Source organism: Hemibagrus wyckioides, linkage group LG18 (assembly GCF_019097595.1).
Source record: "Hemibagrus wyckioides isolate EC202008001 linkage group LG18, SWU_Hwy_1.0, whole genome shotgun sequence".
Classification (NCBI taxonomy): domain Eukaryota; kingdom Metazoa; phylum Chordata; class Actinopteri; order Siluriformes; family Bagridae; genus Hemibagrus; species Hemibagrus wyckioides.
Window position 1 is genome coordinate 17,730,043 of NC_080727.1, and position 19,470 is coordinate 17,749,512.

Here is a 19,470-nt window from a genome sequence, read left to right on the forward strand (position 1 = left end):
TGTTCCCACCTGTATTCGTGTGCTTCGTTCTGATTGGTCAGTGCTGCATCCTTGCAAGCTGATTGTATACAGTTTACGGAACTGGGAGGTTTTAGCCAATCCTATGTTAGGAGGCGGGATTTACAGAAGACGGGTGGACAAACAAGGAAGCAGCATGGGCGAATGAAAGGTGTAGAGGCTGCCTGGTGGAGCTGGAAGAGCTTGGTATTGAACTTGGAACTTTTTAAAAATCGGGTTATATATCTAAAACAATCGTGATGCACGAGAGGCTTCTTCCTGCTTCGCCGAACTGGTACTGCTCTCGCTGTAGCGATGTGAATAGCCACGGCGTGCTGGGCTTCGGAGCTAAAAACACAGTTTACCTGCTGAAAGTGAGCGCATCCTCAGCAGAAGTCCTAGGTATGAAGCGTCTCTGGCTCAAGTTCATGCCTGGTTACAAGCTTGTAGTGTGATTGTCATCATTGATCTCATTTCTTCACCCATAGGTGAGCTCAGGGGCCACACCGAAAGAGTTTCTGGCTTCTCATTTTGCAGACATGATGCTCAAGAAAACATTTGCGCCAGCAGTTCAGATGATAAGACAGTAAAGATCTGGGACATTGACCAGAAGGTGGTTTTAGAGGAACATAATGTCCACCAGGTAGGCCTGATACAGAACAAAGTTTTGACTTGTGTTAAAATCATGTTTTTTTTAGTGATGAGAGATAAAAGAATGAGTATAAAACGTGTGTTTTCTAGATAGTTTGTCAGATTGTCCACTTTATACATCCCCTCAGATGCTTTCTCGGACAAATTTGTCCAGTTATTGTAAAAAATAGTGACAAAGTCTGAAGATAGACGGCGTTTATTTTGTGACAAAGCAGGATTTGGGAAGGATAAATGGACTGCTGTATCCAAATCACAAGCCATTACATTCATGTAGAGTCAAAGCGTAAATGATTTAGAGAGTTTAAAAGTTGTGGATTTTGCACTTGCCATCTTTAGAATACCCATAATGCACTACGCTGTTCGTTTGGAGTTGGATTTAGGGTGTAATTTTATACGCTGGGCAACTTATCACTTATAGATCATGGTGATAGTGGAAGTAAGTGTGTGTGTGTGTGTGTGTGTGTGTGTGTGTGTGTGTGTAGAACACCATCTCGGCTCTTCACTGGTCTCCAGTGCAGAAAACGTTACTGGTGTCTGGAGACGAGAAAGGGATAGTGGTGTGTCACTGGCTCGGCAGAGGAGACACTCGCAGCTTCTTCCCCGAACCAAGAACCATCTTCTGTCTCTCCTGCTCTCCACACACCGAGAACTACGTCGCCATCGGGTAAGACTTCATCTAGAGGCGTGTGAGTCTATATTGTGAGCTTCTGTCGCTCATCTCTCTTCTCTCGCAGGTACAAGGATGGAATGATCGCACTGATCGACATCAGCAAGAAAGGAGAAGTGATCCATCGCCTGCGAGGTCACGAGGAGGAGATCCACTCTCTCTCCTGGTGTCCCGAGCCTCAGGAAGACACGCTGTATGCTCGACCGGAGGACAGCGCTGGTATCAGATCTTCACAAAGCTTTGATACATGGACGGTTTGGAGTTTTTCCTGTTTCTTACAGCCATGTCTTCCTTCCCTGCAGACATGTCCAGCGGGCCAGCAGAAGTCCAGCGGGGTGGATACCTGGCTTCAGGCAGTCGAGATCAGACCGTTAGAATTTGGAGCACGGCAAGAGGCAAAGGTGAGATCGTTTTCTTTTACACATGCAGATGTTTATTGTTTATTATATTTTTTTTTTACTTAAAAGTAAAAAAAAAAAAAAAAGACTTTGCAAAGTTTTTTAGGAATTTATTACAAATTTATTTTGTTTTAGGTTATTTTTTACTTATTGTTAATTTATTATTTTCTCTTTTACTTATATGTCTACTTTTATTTTTTTTTGTAAAGTAAATAGCTACTTATTAATATAATTATTATATATAATTATTAGAATGTTTGCTTATAAATGAATTCTTTATATTTTTAAATATACAAATGTAAAATTAGTATGAATTTATTACTATTGTTTATTTCTTACAATTTTTTATTACAAATTTTAGTTTTATTACTTTGTCATTTTGAGTGTGAAATAGTTTTTTTTTTTTTTGTAAGTTAAATATTTATATATTTCATTTTTTTTATTTTGAATTTATTCATTATTAGTTTTGTTATTACTTATTTATTAATATATAACTTTTTTCTCCTTTTCAGCGTGAATTAAATAGCTAATTTGTATATTTTTATATTTTGGTAAATATAAAAAAATAAAATTAATTGATTGTGAATTTATTTATTACTAGTAATATGCTTAAGAGTTAGGAGTTTTATTATTATTTTTTTATTTCTCTAACCATATTATTATTTATATCATTTGTACAGTTTTGTTGGTGGTTTTCAAGCAAATCCTATAAATTATTTATATATATATATATATCCTCTGTTTAAAGCATCATATACATTTTAATCCTAATACTCTTAATACTCTTTGCAGGTGTTATGACCCTGAAGCTGCCGTTTCTGAAGAGGCGAGGTGCCGGAGTGGACCCCGGGGTGAAGGAGAGGCTCTGGCTCACGGTGCACTGGCCTAAAGGAAGACCTGCGCAGGTCGTCTCCAGCTGCTTCGGGTCAGGACTTTTCCATTTTTAAAGCAAATAGTTGCAGTTGTAGATCATGGTTTAAAGGTGAAGGTCGTTTAATTGAAAGTCGTGTTTTTATTTATTTATATATTTATATAAACTGCTGAGACTATAAGTGGACAGACGTTTGATTTGACATCACTTGGGTTGAGGGGATGGTCCTGAGTTCTCAATTACGAGATTGTTAATTACTTTATTTTTATTTGTTTATTTTTTTTACAAAACAATTTCAAGTTACAACCTTTAATTGAATGCGGCGTCATTTAAAAAAAATGGTGAAGAATAACATATTCATCATTCAATTTTTAATTTTTTGTGGGTTTGTGAAAGTTTATTATATTTAGTGCCTCCATTTTAATTGTAAATAATCAAAAAGATATGAAAAGTCCTACATCTTCCAAAAATATCTGTATTTTTCGCTCGTTTTAAAGATGTCTGGTTGATCTGTTGCTATTTTATATATTAGTTTTCTACAGGGGTGCAATTACATTGACAGACTGACCTTTACCCCAGAAACTGGACAAATATATAGGTTTATAAATTAAGTGTTATAGACTGAAGTAAGAGCATGAGTGGACGTTAAGTTTGAAGTTTGTTGTGATCTCTGCCATTTTACTTTGAATCAGCAAAGATCCAGAAGAATGGGGATGTGTTAAAAGTGTGTGTGTCTGTGTGTTTAGTGGAGAGCTGGTGGTCTGGGACCTCACCAAATCAGGCAAACAGAAGTGGACTCTGCTGGGCAGCTCGTCAGACGGTCAGAACCACAGTCGCATCGTCTTCAACATGAGCTCCGTGTGTGTGAGGGAGCGAGAGCTTCTCATCAGCACCTCCATGGACAGAGACGTGAGAGCCACTGTTCGCTATCCATTACGTTACGGTCCATTAGTCTGGACAATCCTCTGATGTACAATAACGCTGAAGGAGAAATGGCTTTATAATGGCTTTTATTACAACTTCACTTCATTAGAACGGAGGAAACTGATGAATTCAAAACCCGGTTATTTTTACAGAAGGTGGATGGGATGGGTGTGTGTGTGTGTGTGTGGTAGATATATCAGGTAGATAAAGTTTATTGATTAGATTTAATTACAGATGTTCAGAAATTCCCCTCAATGACTGAAAACTGCTGCTTTAATCAGTTACGATGAAAGATCCATCACTCTCTCTCTCGCGCACTCTCTCTCTCTCTCTCTCCCTCCCTCTCCCCTTCTCCCACACTGTCTATTTTTTCTCCTCCTTTCCATCTTTCTATCCACCACCACCCCATCTCTTTCTCCCCTTCTCCATCTTTCCACTCTCCTTATCCCTCTCTCTCTATCTTTTTCCTCTCCTCTCTGTCTTTTTCCTCTCCTCTTCTCTCCTCTACTCTCCTTCTCTCTTTCTCTATCTTTTTCTCCTCCTCTCTTCTTCTCTCCCCCTTTCTCTCCCTCAACCTCACTCTCTATCTCTTTCTCTTCCTCTCCATTCCCCCTCTCTGTCTACCCTAGTCTGCTTCTTCCTCACTCTCCTATCTTCCTATCTTTTCCTTCTCCTCTCCTCTATCTCTCCCTCCCTCTCTAACACTTCCAATAAAAAATACTAATTAAATAATTAATAAAAAATTAGAATAAAAAACATTTAAGCATTAAAAATAAACAACAAGAGCAATGGGAAAGGAGTGTTAAAGGTGAATGAAAGGTGAATCTCTCTCTCTCTATCTCTATCTCTCCCCCCCCCCAGATTAAGTGTTGGGATCTGGACACTCTGGAGTGCTGCTGGACTTTACCCACTATGGGAGGCTTTATTTACTCTCTTAGCTTCTCCCCCGTGGCGACGGGCTGCTTGGCTCTGGGGGTCGGCGATAGCATGATCCGCGTGTGGAACACTCTGTCCATCCAGAACCCGTACGAAACCAGGACCTTCTGGCAGGGGATCAAGTCCAAGGTCACGGCTGTAAGTCCCAGAAAGATGGAGGTTCAGAAAATATGACGCGAAGGATTCTATAAGTTTTTTGATGAGCGGAAGAGCAACAGAAATACAGTTTGTAACGTATTAGTGTTTAAAGAGATCAGATCTCTGTGAGTTTGTGTAACACCTGACGATTCGTGTCTGATCCGATCTGTCCGAGATTCACCTGGATGTAAAAACACACAAAATCTGTATTCAAATACTTTTATCAGCTTCCAAGCAAGGTGTTTTTTTCATTAGAAATAAATCGCAGACTGTTTCAGGTGAACTTCAGACACTGCTGCAGAACATGGTGATGTTTTCTTTCACTCCGATCAAAATGCTGTGAATTTTGATGAACAGACTTTATTATTCTGTTTTTTTTTTGGCAGCTGGCATGGCATCCGGTGAAGGAGGGCTCTTTAGCTTTCGGAACAGACGATGGAAAAGTAGGGATCTATGAGGTTTATTCCAACAAGTAAGAACGAACACACGTGTCCTAAAGTCTTCAACATGGCTAGGATATGAGAACGTTGATCACATCACATGATGTGTTTGTGTGTGTGTGTGTGTGTGTGTGTGTGTGAAGGCCTCCACAGATCTCCAGTACCTACCACCGTAGAACAGTCTACTCTCTGGACTGGGGTCCTCCAGTCCCCCCTCTCTCATTCGGTGAGTCTCCTTTTATCATTCCAATGAGTTCCCCCATAAAGTTCTCCAGCTGGCAAATATTGAAACAGCAGCAGCGGCGCCGAGACTCATCTGTCACCAAGCAGTGCGGCCCGGAGCGCCGTTCATGTGCACGGTGTAATTGAGAGAGATTATGTACGACCCGATTCCCTTACGGGCGTTTTGCTGGGAAATCGAGGAGCAGAAACTTCATTTGTAGCCCGGCAGCAGCCATGGAGCGCTTATCGCTTTATCCATCATGGGGCCGAGGACGGAGGAGATAATTACTTTTGTTTTGAGATGGAGAGAGAGAGCGGGAGAAAGAGATGACGAAGATGCGACAGTGGCACTGGTGATGGGTTTTATGTACGCTAATTTGTTTTCTGTCCGTCTGCTTGGTGTAAATGCGGCGGTTCTTCAGCATTTCTTCACTCGCTCGGGCTCCATATGGGACTCTTTATCCAGCCAGAAACCAAAATGTGTGGGTCTGAGTCCAAGTGCGTGTGTGTGTACAAGTGTGGGTCTGAGTGTGTGTGCGAGAGTGTGTGTGTGTGTGTGTGTGTGGGTCTGAGTCCAAGTGTGTGTGCTTATGTTAGTGCTTAGTACGTGTTGGCACGAGTGTATGTAAGTGCGTGTCATCATTTACACCAGTGCACACGGCTCCCCATCACACCACAGTTCATCATTTACACCAGTGCACTTCTGATGCATTTCTGTTCACCTTTTCCCAAAAAATGTGCATGTGGATGAACATCTTGCTGTGTCATCGTTTATTCAGGGAATTTTTTTCCCCTGAATCTCTAATTCCGATGTACTGATGCTTCTTATTAGTCAGAGATTCGTTCTAAAAGGGTGAAAATGAATCGGTTGATTTAATTTGAATCGGAGTTTCACACACACGCAGTGTTACGGTATTAATGCAGTTCAGATAATGCTGACGTTTCCGTCTCCTTGATGAGTTCGATGTGTTTTGATGTACAGAGCTGTAATGATAACTGATCGCTTGTCATAAGCGTAGCCTGTTTGAACGCGGCGTTCAACAAATGCTGATGTCGAGAAAAAGTGCAGAACCTCTCATCGGTTTCGAACCTTGTGTATGAGGAGGAGTAGAAATCGAAACATCACTTGTTTCTAGCATCATTACTAACATCATTTAATGAAATATTCAACAATTGTGTTTTCACAATTCAGTTCAGTTTTCACAGCTTTAACATTAATATTGTTATTATTAAGAGCATTAAACCTCACGTGTTGGTTCTCAGGTGCAGGTGATAAACCTGACTACACGCTGTACAGTTGTGCAGGTGAAGGGGTCATCTTTCAGCATGACCCATGGAAGCTGTCGGACGAAGCCAGCAACATCGATAAACTCATCCGCGACTCCAACGACATTAAAGTAAGATGCTCAGACAAGCAAATCTGAGGTGGTTTTCTTCCCTTTATTTGCATTACATGGCAGTCTAGCAGCTCCTGAACGGTTCAGTTTAGTGTTCTTCGCTCAGCGTTTGGATTTTTCCACTGATGAAGCGTTCGCTCTGTTGTCCGCAGCACAAACTGTCCCCTCACACAGACCTGAGCTGGAAGCCAGACAGGAAAGTTTTGGCTGTCGGAAATGAAGACGGGTGAGTGGTTTCCATGCCATGATGTTACAGGAGATTAGATTTTCTGATGTTAGAAGTGAATGTTAAATCTGCTTGCTGGCCAATCAGCTAAGTGAAACCCCACGTCGTTTTCTCAGAGAATCCACTTATCGAGATATTATTCCTTTCAGCCAGGTTAGCGTCTTTATTTTCATCTGCGTTTCCACAAATCTGCATGTTCCTGAGTCGTCATTCGTCTATAGAGCGATTAGTGACTCAGTGAAGAAGGAGAACGTAACTTCACGTCACACCACCGTTAAGCTCATTAATTATAACTACTGCAATCACATAAAGTCACATAAAGGACATTATTTACATTTACTGTCCAGTGTCACAAATGAGGATGAGGTTCCCTTCTGAGTCTGGTTCCTCTCGAGGTTTCGTCCTCATATCATCTGAGTTTTTCCTCCCCACCGTCACCTCAGGCTTGCTCATTAGAGATAAGTGTTAGGGATAAATAGTAACTTAACTTTAAACTTTATCATTTATTTTATGTTTCTCTTCTTCTGTAAAGCTGCTTTGAGACCATGCCCATTGTTAAAAGCGCCATACAAATAAATTGAACTGAATTTAAAAAAAGTTTTCCCTAATAGTCAAAACTGATAATAAGTAATAATAACTGGCTCATAAGTAAGCGCCGCCTCCATCCGACATCTTTTCCTTAAGATGAACTTGATTCGAAACAAAAAGCTTGTTAACGATTCATTTGAGGTTGCAATTCACCGAATATACAGCAGGGGATCTGTCTGTTCTGTGAGTCACATTATAACAATAACAAATAATTTGTAAAGTAAATAATAATATATAAATATGAAAGTATTTGAATTTTATTATGAGAAATTTCAGAATTTTTAGGAAAATATTCCACACTTTTTTTAATCTACACATCCTCGCTGTGGTTTTGGTTCTCAGCTCTATAGACGTGTACAAAGCTCCGACCCTGAAGCTCCTGTGCACCGTCCAGCAGCACCATAAAATCATCAACACCCTGCGCTGGCACCATCAGCACTCCACCCAGCCTGAGCTGCACTGCCTGCTCGCCTCCGGCTCCAGCAACGCCCTCGTCTACATCCACGACCTGCGCAGCGCCATCGGTGAGAGCCACATGGCTGTGACTACGTGAATTTTACTGCTTTAATACTACTATGAAATTTAAATAATGAATTAAAAGATTTATAGATAAAATAATATCAGTGACCGAAAGAAGAAAAGTAGAATAAAGTATAAAAATTGGATAAATGTACAGTGTGTAAAATTTAAACAATAATTTTTTTTTAAACTAATTTGAAAAGCAGTCAAATAAAGAAAATAAAAATATATTTTTTTATTATTATTTCTTTATTTAAATGCATCTTCAATTTATTAAAATCATTTAATATATTCTATTATTTGTTTGTTTATTTTCTATTATTATTTATTTAGTCTTTCTTAGGATGGCCTGATTTTGTTTGCTTGTTCATTTATATGAACATCTGGTTATTTTCATAAAGAGAACCCGTCTGAGAGCCCGGTGTTGCTGACCGAAGCTTTCCGCACTTTATCTGGTCACACCAACAAAATCACCGGCTTGATGTGGAGTCCTCACCACGACGCTCACCTGGTCACCGTCTGCTACGACGGCACAGCTCAGGCAAGTCTAGAGTTCTGGTTTGTTTTGGCTATGCGGTATTTACTGATAAAGTGCGAGTTTAAAGCAAGTCTGGTCAGCAGCCAGTTTCACTCCACTGGTCATTTGCTACTTTAACCTGCGCTGAAGCTGAGTCAGTGTTGTGATGAGGCTTAAGTCTAAAGTTTGGATTTTAAATATTAACTAAGAAACTGGACTCATATTTATATGGTATCTCTCTCTCTCTTTCTCTCTCTCACACTCACTCACACACACACACACACACACACTCGCTGACTTAAACACATTCTTGTACTCGTTTTTTCGCTCCTGTTCTTTCTCTTACAGTCTCTCTCTCTCTCTCTCTCACACACACAGTCTCACTTGCTGAATTAAACACATTCTTGTACTAATTTTTTCACTCCTGTTCTCTCTTACACAGTCTCTGTCTCTCTCTCTCTCTCACACACACACACACACACACACACACACACTCACTCGCTGAATTAAACACATTCTTGTACTAATTTTTTCGCTCCTGTTCTCTCTTACACAGTCTCTCTCTCTCTCTCTCTCTGTCTCTCTCTCTCTCTCTCTCTCACACACACACACACACACACACACACTCACTCGCTGACTTAAACACATTCTTGTACTCGTTTTTTCGCTCCTGTTCTTTCTCTTACAGTCTCTCTCTCTCTCTCTCTCTCTCTCTCACACACACAGTCTCACTTGCTGAATTAAACACATTCTTGTACTAATTTTTTCGCTCCTGTTCTCTTACACAGTCTCTCTCTCTCTCTCTCTCTCTCACACACACACACACACACACACACACACACACACACACACACACACTCACTCACTCGCTGAATTAAACACATTCTTGTACTAATTTTTTCGCTCCTGTTCTCTCTTACACAGTCTCTCTCTCTCTCTCTCTCTCACACACACACACACACACACACACTCACTCACTCGCTGAATTAAACACATTCTTGTACTAATTTTTTCGCCCCTGTTCTCTCTTACACAGTCTCTCTCTCTCTGTCTCTCTGTCTCTCTCTCTCTCTCTCTCACACACACACACACACACTCACTCGCTAAATTAAACACATTCTTAACACTCTCTCTCTCTCTCTCTCTCTCTGTCTGTCTCTCTCTCTCCTTCTCTTACTCTTACTGCCTACCTCGCACACACACGCTATCTCTCTCTCCCTCTATCTCTCGCGCTCTCACAGACACACACTCACTCAGTTCAACTCTCTCACCCTCTCAGTCTCTCTCTCTTGCCCTGTCTGTATCTGAAACTAACTATGAAAAAAAGAACAAGGGATGGTAGTTAGGGGTTATAACACAATCTCTTAAATACTAATTTCCCTTTTAAGTAATCACCAGTCTAACTTTATTATTTTTGTTTCTTATAAATAAAGTCTCCTCTTTTCTGCTGTGTGTGTGTGTGTGTGTTGATGTGCTGTTCTGCAGGTGTGGGACGTGCTGAAGCAGGAGCCGGTGTGTAACTACAGAGGTCACAGCGGGCGCGTGCTGTGTGTGCAGTGGTCACCCGTGAACCCGGACCTGATCTGGACCGGCGCCGATGATTTCACGGTGCAGGAGTGGGCCGTGTCCAAACAGGAGCACGTTAAACCTCCCAAGAGTGCGTAGACACATGAAGCTAATTAATTGGAAAGAGACGTTTTAGATTTTGCTAGCGCGAATTGATCAGACTGTGATGTAGGAATGAAGAGACGTTTCTGCAAACAGGTAGAAGACGTGTGGAGATGGAGAAGAAGAAAGCACCAATCAAGAAAGCCAAGAAGAAAAAAAAGGTTACCGAGAAACGCGGGGTGAAGACGGACGAGAACGAATCGCCGATGGGAGAAGAAGCCGGAGGAGGAAGCGGGATGGATGAAGGACAGACAGAAGATGAAGCAGAAGATGAGGAGAGAGAACGCGTCATCTCCTCCATTACCGGTAACATTGCGTTTTTATTTTTTCCCTTCATCATCCCGCTGTTTTGTTTTGTTTTGTTCATTTTTTTTGGTGAATATAAAAGTGTCTCAAGATCTTTTTCTTTTGAGTTCAGGTTCGTCTCAGGAAACCGGTTCAGTTTCGGAGAAAGCGCACGTAAACAGCGAGAGATCTTTTCTCACTGCCAAGAAAGAAGAAAAGGATGAGAAGAAGAAAGACAAATCAGGTCACAACTCAATATTTACTTACAGAAAATACATCAGTTTGTGGTGTGAAAAGAAAACACTGATATTTTAAAAATGTATATATCAAGTGTGACTCAGGAGCCTAAAGTGTCATCACACTGAATTACACAGTTAATCAAAACCATCAATCCTTTAACAGGATTTTTAGTTTGATCTTTTTGCGAAATTTTCCATCTGTAATTCGTCTTCTTTTTCTAGATCAGTCCATGAAGAAGAGGAAGCCGCGCTCCATCCTGCCGCTTAGCACCTCCATGGACCACCGAGCCAAAGAGGAGCTTCAGCAGGACTGCATCACGCTGGCGGCCATCAAACACGCACAGGGTCCGAAAAAAATCATAAAAAAAATATAAGATATCACGATGACGATGAAAAGCGTATTATCATGTAGAATTTCTCATTTATTTACTTATCCGATGTCTTTCAGCTAGTCTTGCTATCCAAATGATATTTAACTTCCATGAAAAAGAAATTTCCTTCAGATTCTGTGGCTCCACAGATATTTTGCCTCACCTTGACCCTTTCTCCAGGTGAGACAGACACCTGCGTACCGGGAAGCGGAGAACACATCCAGCTCGGTTTATTCGCAGATAGACGAGCCCTCTACAGGATGTTCCAGGAGGAGGGTAAGATATTGATCAAATCCTTGACATTAGCATAAAGACGGGGTAGATACACTATATTGCCAAAAGTATTCGCTCACCTGCCTTGACTCACATATGAACTTAAGTGACATCCCATTCCTAATCCATAGGGTTCAATATGACGTCGGTCCACCCTTTGCAGCTATAACAGCTTCAACTCTTCTGGGAAGGCTGTCCACAAGGTTTAGGAGTGTGTTTATGGGAATTTTTGACCATTCTTCCAGAAGCGCATTTGTGAGGTCACACACTGATGTTGGACGAGAAGGCCTGGCTCTCAGTCTCCGCTCTAATTCATCCCAAAGGTGTTCTATCGGGTTGAGGTCAGGACTCTGTGCAGGCCAGTCAAGTTCCTCCACACCAGACTCTGTCATCCATGTCTTTATGGACCTTGCTTTGTGCACTGGTGCACAGTCATGTTGGAAGAGGAAGGGGCCAGCTCCAAACTGTTCCCACAAAGTTGGGAGCATGGAATTGTCCAAAATGTCTTGGTATGCTGAAGCATTCAGAGTTCCTTTCACTGGAACTAAGGGGCCAAGCCCAGCTCCTGAAAAACAACCCCACACCATAATCCCCCCTCCACCAAACTTTACACTTGGCACAATGCAGTCAGACAAGTACCGTTCTCCTGGCAACCGCCAAACCCAGACTCCATCAGATTGCCAGATGGAGAAGCGCGATTCGTCACTCCAGAGAACGCGTCTCCACTGCTCTAGAGTCCAGTGGCGGCGTGCTTTACACCACTGCATCCGACGCTTTGCATTGCACTTGGTGATGTATGGCTTGGATGCAGCTGCTCGGCCATGGAAACCCATTCCATGAAGCTCTCTGCGCACTGTTCTTGAACTAATCTGAAGGCCACATGAAGTTTGGAGGTCTGTAACGATTGACTCTGCAGAAAGTTGGCGACCTCTTCTCACTATGCGCCTCAGCATCCGCTGACCCCGCTCCGTCAGTTTACGTGGCCTACCACTTCATGGCTGAATTGCTGTCGTTCCCAAACACTTCCACGTTCTTATAATACAGCTGACAGTTGACTGTGGAATATTTAGGAGCGAGGAAATTTCACGACTGGATTTGTTGCACAGGTGGCATCCTATCACAGTTCCACGCTGGAATTCACTGAGCTCCTGAGAGCGACCCATTCTTTCACAAATGTTTGTAAAAACAGTCTGCATGCCTAGGTGCTTGATTTTATACACCTGTGGCCATGGAAGTGATTGGAACACCTGATTCTGATTATTTGGATGGGTGAGCGAATACTTTTGGCAATATAGTGTATGTTCTGTAGTAGTGAAGGAGCTAAAAGAAAAACGAAAAAGACACTGATACAGTTGTGTGATTATGGCAGGATCTGGCAACATTGAAGCAGAGTTGAATAAAAATGTATTTATGGATGGATGGATGGATAGATAGAAAATTCCAGTTAAACATTATTTTTTGTTCTGCTCATGTAGAGGACAGTCACCTGGAAGCTGGACATTACGACTCGATGACGTATCTCAGGCTGTGGAAAGGAGATTTGATGGGAGCTCTGCAGCTGGCCACAGAGAAAGGACAGCTCACTGACCACTTACTCAGCTTAGCACCCATGGGTAAATGCTCCTCCTTTCCTTGCTGCCTTTATTCTTTTCTAAATCGTTTGATTTATTCTTGTGGATCGTTTCCTCCTCACAGCTTCAGACACCAGCTACCAGCTCATGTTAGAGATCAGTATGAATTGAAATTTAAAATGATTCCGAATGTTTCAATTTTTGTAACGCAAAAAGCGCTCGAGAAATAAAATAGATTTTAATAGAATATTATTTCCTTTATAAACTGCCAAGGTTAATTTTCTTTAAATCACACGAAATTCACTCTGAATACAATAAATCTGAAGTAAACTGAAGGTTTCTTTATCTATAAACATTTCCAGCTCTAAAAAGAAATTCATGTTCCAAATCCAAATTACAAACTTTGCCATTTGTTCCAGAATCCGATATTCAATCCAGTATCCACTGCTGTGGTGGTGGTGGTCCAGTACAAATACACTACAAAAATGTAGTTTTTCAGTTAAGCTTCACATAAAATAGACGTATGACTTCCTCTTCACCTTTAAAAACCACGACGGATGCAAACTGTTGCGTCTCGACTGTTTTGAATATCGCGTCGGCTGCGTCCTTCGTAGAAGAAGAAAAAACTCCAAATTCCCATCAGTTCATTCATATGCAGAACTTTTGCTGCTCGGTTTGTAAAGTTCTCAGAGCTGAGCTAATAGGAAAACCTGCACATTAATCAGGCAGATGTTAAGCAGATGTTAAGTCTGTTCCCACAGTAGGCTTCTTCACCGGTTTCTTGGTGCTCTTCTGCTCTTTTAGCTCATCCACCTCAAGTCTGGGTGAGTTGAGATGAGGGCTCGTTCTAGTCTCTCTGTTCTTCTCTGATCTCTTTTCATTAATTTTTGTTTTCCGTATCATTAACGTGTTATTTAACAGACGGATGCTACTGTAAGTGTGTAAATGTTTTGGTCTTAAACCGTCTCGCTGACTGTACCTTCCTTCCTCCGTCATAAAGGCACACAGACACACTGACTGTTATTAAGGAGCCAACAAAACACAGTCGCTTGTTTTTTTAATGAAGATGTTTTAGATACGCAGGCTAAATTTTCCTGGAAGCTCGGACCATGCCTCGTCTTGCTGTAGAAGTTAATTGTTTCTCTTCTGCTGGTTCCAGCTGGTTATCAGGTGTGGGTCCGGACGGTGGAGGCTTATGTGAAGCAGTTGTGCATGCAGGAGCAGTTCCTCAAAGCCGCCTCGCACCTCGTGACCATTCACAAAATCTACGAAGCCATCAGCCTCCTCAAATCTCACCAGTTCTACAGGTGACGTCGGCTTTTTATCACAAACCTGTTTTTTTTAGCGTGTTTAAAACAGGATGTTAAAGGTAATGTTTGTGGTTGATCCACAGGGAAGCCATTGCTCTGGCCAAAGCCAGACTACAGCCTGATGACCCCGTGCTGAAGGACCTGTACACCAGCTGGAGCGCCGTGCTGGAGAAGGACGGTCATTACACCACCGCCGCTAAGTGGTGAGCTGAGATTAAGAAAGAGTCTCATTCATCTCTGAAGTTCTGGATTTCCGTATGCAATAGGGTTTAAATAAAACCTACACATTTTATTACTGGGCTTTTTGATGACCAATCTCATTTGCATATTAAGTAACACCTCCAAATCACCATATATGGTAAACAACTTCCCTTTAAAAAGCCCAGCAGACTGCTCACAGTTACACAAGGGTGTATTAGGCACTTTTAGTGCTCGTTTGCTTAAGAAATGGATCCCAAAATATGTTTTTTTTTTCTATATTTCTGTTCTACATGAACAGAAATATAGAAAATCTTTTGATATTGTTTTACCAAACATGTAATCTATTTCACCTTGAGTGAATTGTAAGATGTGATATTATTCAGCTCGTAGTTGGTTGGGAACATGACAGACCTTTTCTTCAATTTCTTGTTTAAAAAAAAAATTAATAATAATTAAAAAAAACCCACTAGGGGGTACCTAGTCCACCTGCAGGATGAATGAGACCTGATAGTTCTATTCTTATCCACGTTCATGACTTAACATTCGAAATTGATGTTTAATGATGATTTTATTTATTTTTTTAAATTGGAAATTAAATCTAAACTACTGAATTCTGCTTGCGTTCCTCCAGCTACCTTGCCGCGGACTGCGGTTTCGACGCTGCCAAGGTCATCGCTAAAAAAGGGGACGTGATGTCACTGAAGACGGCCGCCAACTTGGCAAAGCTGTCCGGCGAGAGAGACCTGTGCCACTCGCTCGCTCTGAGATGTGCCAAAGACCTCGCACACTCGCAGGATTGGCTGGCAGCACAGGAGATCCTCAGCACACAAGACTCCTTATTGGTCAGTTTGATTTAAATGGAATGAGGTCAGCGAAGTAAACTTCAGGTCTTTTAGTGCAGAACGATCCAATGATCTCAAATCTTCTTCTCGTTGTAGGGTCACAGGCTTGTCTTGTGTGTGTGTGAGCTCCTGACTCAGAGGCTGTCCCATGCCGGGGTGGTGACGTGGCCCTCGCTGTCTTGTCACGTCTGGTCTAATCCCAGTTCCGAGCGCTTCCTCACTGCTGTACAGAGCGTGTGGAGGAGCGTGTTCGGGCTCGACACTGCAGATCCAGAGACGCTCAAAGCGCTCCATCAGCAGCTGGGAGCCGTGGAGAACCCACCCATCGCTGCCAGCACACCTGGAAAACAGGTTGTTTGGAGTGTGAAAGTTTGTGTACCCTTTAGTTTGAACATATTTATAGCAGCGAGTGTTGGGGGTTTTTGTATCAGGTTTTGTTTTAATGTTGACTGTAACAGGAATTCCTGTTACCGTGTTATTTGATGACATGATTAGCAATGAAAATGGAAAAAACACAACGGGGCCATGCTGCTGTAGGAAAACAATCAACGACGTGATGTGGTTCAGCCTGGGCGCATGTTGATTATTTTCCGAGACCAGCGCATCCTGCTGTGTTGTTGTTCCTCTTGAATCACACCACAGTGCAAACTCTGGTCATTTTCATCGCATTAACAAATAACATCTTGTATTTTTTTTTACCATTTCTAGCTACATTTAATGAGATGATTTTTTTTACAGCAGCTATAAACCTATCATAAACTTTTTTTTTTCCTTCTGCTTGATTACATAATATGAAAATAAAGCAGCAATTTATCCAAGCATGCTAACAAGGATTGCTAAAAACTTAGTTTTGATTTTCTATTTTTTAAAGAATTTTTAGGTGTAATTTATATGTAATTATAAATATGATAGAATTTTATATTTTGTTTTCTTAATATTTTGGTCCGATACTTTTTAAACTTTTGTAATTGTCTTGATTTTTTTTCAATTAAATTTTTCATTTTATTTTTAGAATTTTTAAACTCTTTCTTAGAGATACCATCATATGAAAATAAAGCTTTATAGAAGTGTCAGAAAATGTTTATATATATATATATATATATATATATATATATATATATATATATATATATAAAAAAAAACTCTGATCATGACTCCTTCCACATACATCAAATAAACATGTATCTTGAGCTGTAATATATGAATATAAACGTGTGATGTGTGTCCACTCCTGCAGCTGTTGACTCACGTGGCCCTGGACGTTGCTCTTTCTGCTCTCAGTGAGCTGCTGGGTGACTGGAGCTCGCTGCTTGAGGAGCTTCTGAGAGCTTTGACTCGAGTCTTCAAGACTAATCATTATCCTCTAATGGCTGAGATGTGCCAGCTTTTCCTCCCTGGAGGTAAGAGACTCACACAGGCTTCACCTCCACTGGAATATTACGTTTTCATGTGGCTTTAAAGGTTTTTCCCGTGCAGGTATGGATTCTCTAGCGATCTATAAACAGAAGCTGGAGGGTGATGAAAAAAGCTTGGCTGCTTCTCGAAGTCTGGAGGCTCTGGTCTGTTACCAGCTGATGTATAAAAGCTGGTGGAGATGCAGTCGCGTCAAACACGTGAACGGCCACCAAACGCCAGTAGAGAATGGAGACGCCGCTCACCAGAGTGAACCTGGAGACGACGAAGGATTTCTGCGTGAGGACTTCTGGAACGTTCTTCTCTCAGAACCACACGCTGCCCTTCAGTCCACACAGAGAACTTTAGAAGACATCCAGAGCAGAGTGGCTGTAATGGTCCAGAAACACACACACCTTCAGTCTGAAGATCTGCTGGAGGGGCAGAACACGGCTGAGGGACTGAGAGAACCGGAGACCAGGTAAAGGTTTCCGTGCTGTGAAGACGCTTATTAAATATCTGATACGGTTTAGAGAAGGAAACTGGAACATCTTTTCATCTGTGTTTCTCTCAGATCTTCTGCGGAGTTGTTTCCTGTTCTGGTCGCTCAGGTCACTGAGAATCAGAAAAGACTCACTGCTATTCCTGACCACGTGAAAGTAAGTTATTGATTAGCGAAGAAATTCACCAAACCACACATTTGCAGTTTTATTTTAGGTCACACCCCCTTTTATTTATATGAATTTAATTGGTGATTCAACGATCCTGTTCACCTGACAGTCGTTCCCTCACCAGCCTTGACCTCTCTCTCCCTCTCACCCACCTTCTCACTCTCTCACACACTCTACTCTCTCTCTCTCCCTCACCCACCTTCTCACTCTCACACACTCTCCTCTCTCTCAAACTCTCTCTCTCACCTTCTCACTCTCACACACTCTCCTCTCTCTCAAACTCTCTCTCTCTCTCTCACCTTCACTCTCACACACTCTACTCTCTCTCTCTCTCTCTCTCACCTTCTCTCTCTCTCAAACTCACTCTTTGTCCATAAGACAAAAAAAACGCATCTTATCATTTTAAAGACAAAATCTTAACTTCCCGAAGTCCTGAAGACTCCTTCCATAAAGTTTTTCTTTGTTAAATAATGTGTTTATTACTCATGTTGGATTACGTGGAGCTGTTACTACAGCAACAACAACAATCTTTAACCCATGTGATTATTACAAACCTTCCGACCAGTCGGATTCGAGAATTCAGCCGCTCTGTCTCACGTGTCAAAACTACCGTCTTGCTGTGACTTTCTGAAAATCAATGCATTTAGTTTTCATCCTTATTATACTGTTACCATGGTAACCGTTCGGTCTTTTCACACTGGACCGTTCAGTAGGTTGTGTGCTCTGAGCTCTGACAATCTCTTATTTCTCTTTCCAGAACTACGCCTTCCCCGACGTCCTCGAATGTTGTCTCGTCCTCTCGTACGTGGATCAGCACCTCGGCGGGATTCCACCTCGTCTCCGTGAGAGGGCGACGGCTCTGCTGCTCACGTACGCGTCCACGGGCTCGCTGTACAAAGCTCGGCAGAGATTCGCTTCAGAAATCTACAGTAGCACTTAGTTCTTTTCTCTTCAATAAACATGTTTGTATTTTTGTTTAATGTGTAAAATGAATGTCATCACACGCTCAGCTGTTATATCACCTGTACCTTAATAAACCTTTTCCCCACAAACAGAGAAGATTTGCTTTATTTATTAACGGTAAAGATGCAGGGGGAGAGACGGCTAATAATTAACACACTGTTCATGAAAGACGTGTAGAAAATGTATTTGGACCATGTAGTTGTTTTTGTTTTTGGCTAGCTTTTAATGGAGACTTGTCTTCATTTTTACTATAAATAAAAGCATCCTATCCGCTTTAATTTAAATTTAGTTTTGAGTTTATTTTTGGTTTTATTTATTTATTTTTTTCATTTTTTAGATTTATTTCTAATTTTGAGATTATTTGATTTTTAGGTTTAGCTTTAAGATTTAATCCTGATTTTAATTAATTTATTTATTTTAGCTTTTTTTTTTTATTTGGTTTTGATTATATTTAGGCTTAGGGTTTTAGATTTATTTCTTTTTTTTTTTTTATTATTTAACTTTCTTTTGTTAATATGATTTGTAGACATGGTAAAACTTGGATGGATGGATGAAAGGAATAGATGGATTGGTGGATAGACTTTATTGATTCCCAGGGAAGGAGGAGACGGAGAAACTTGCTGTGTGCAGGATTTAATCAACGTAATTGAATGATACTAGCATGTAAAACTTCATGACTGCACTACAGTATTTAATGATTAAGATTAGCTTTAAAAGGAACGCTGAGTGCAAAGCAGGAGATGTTTCTTTAGAGATATGTCTACTACATGTCTTATGTCCTCACCTAGGTGAGGAGATGTGAAACTCTACACGGATCTCCATGTATCCCGAGTTCGGGATTAGACCTGAAATCATGGAGCTGTGAGGCAGGGAGTTATTGCACCATGGTGGATGGATGGTCAGTTATAGTGTCCATCCCTTGAATGAATGTTCCGCAGATGTTGCTCAAAACCTTTACTAGAAGAATAGATCTTGATCAGTTGAAAGACTGCTTGCTGCTCTGTTCTTCCATGTTTTCATTTACACCTTTTTCATTGGAGGAAGGTGCAGTGACGAGAAGCTTGAGAAGATTCCAGATCCTCCTCAGAGATCTTCTCTCAACAACTCAAAGATATTTTCTCTCTTAAGCAGGTCCAAGGCCAACCCGAGGACCTCAGCTGGCTCTTCTCTGGTTTCTCCACAAACCTGCAGAG

At 41.3% G+C, this 19,470-nt stretch overlaps 1 protein-coding gene across 1 annotated transcript; it reads left to right on the top strand.

The window, feature by feature from the left end:
• Nucleotides 1–118: 118 nt before the first annotated feature.
• Nucleotides 119–18,382, top strand: gemin5 (gem (nuclear organelle) associated protein 5). Its single transcript, XM_058416043.1, has 28 exons — nt 119–399; nt 486–640; nt 1,131–1,312; nt 1,383–1,534; nt 1,618–1,716; nt 2,506–2,638; nt 3,331–3,493; nt 4,370–4,582; nt 4,969–5,054; nt 5,166–5,248; nt 6,508–6,641; nt 6,794–6,867; nt 7,798–7,979; nt 8,376–8,515; nt 9,977–10,148; nt 10,256–10,465; nt 10,578–10,688; nt 10,906–11,028; nt 11,235–11,330; nt 12,803–12,940; nt 14,058–14,205; nt 14,292–14,411; nt 15,041–15,251; nt 15,348–15,602; nt 16,489–16,651; nt 16,728–17,124; nt 17,218–17,302; nt 18,072–18,382. Exons 1-28 carry the CDS (start codon nt 258–260, stop codon nt 18,252–18,254), a joined length of 4,350 nt encoding a protein of 1,449 aa, XP_058272026.1. The 5' UTR covers nt 119–257; the 3' UTR covers nt 18,255–18,382.
• Nucleotides 18,383–19,470: the final 1,088 nt, after the last annotated feature.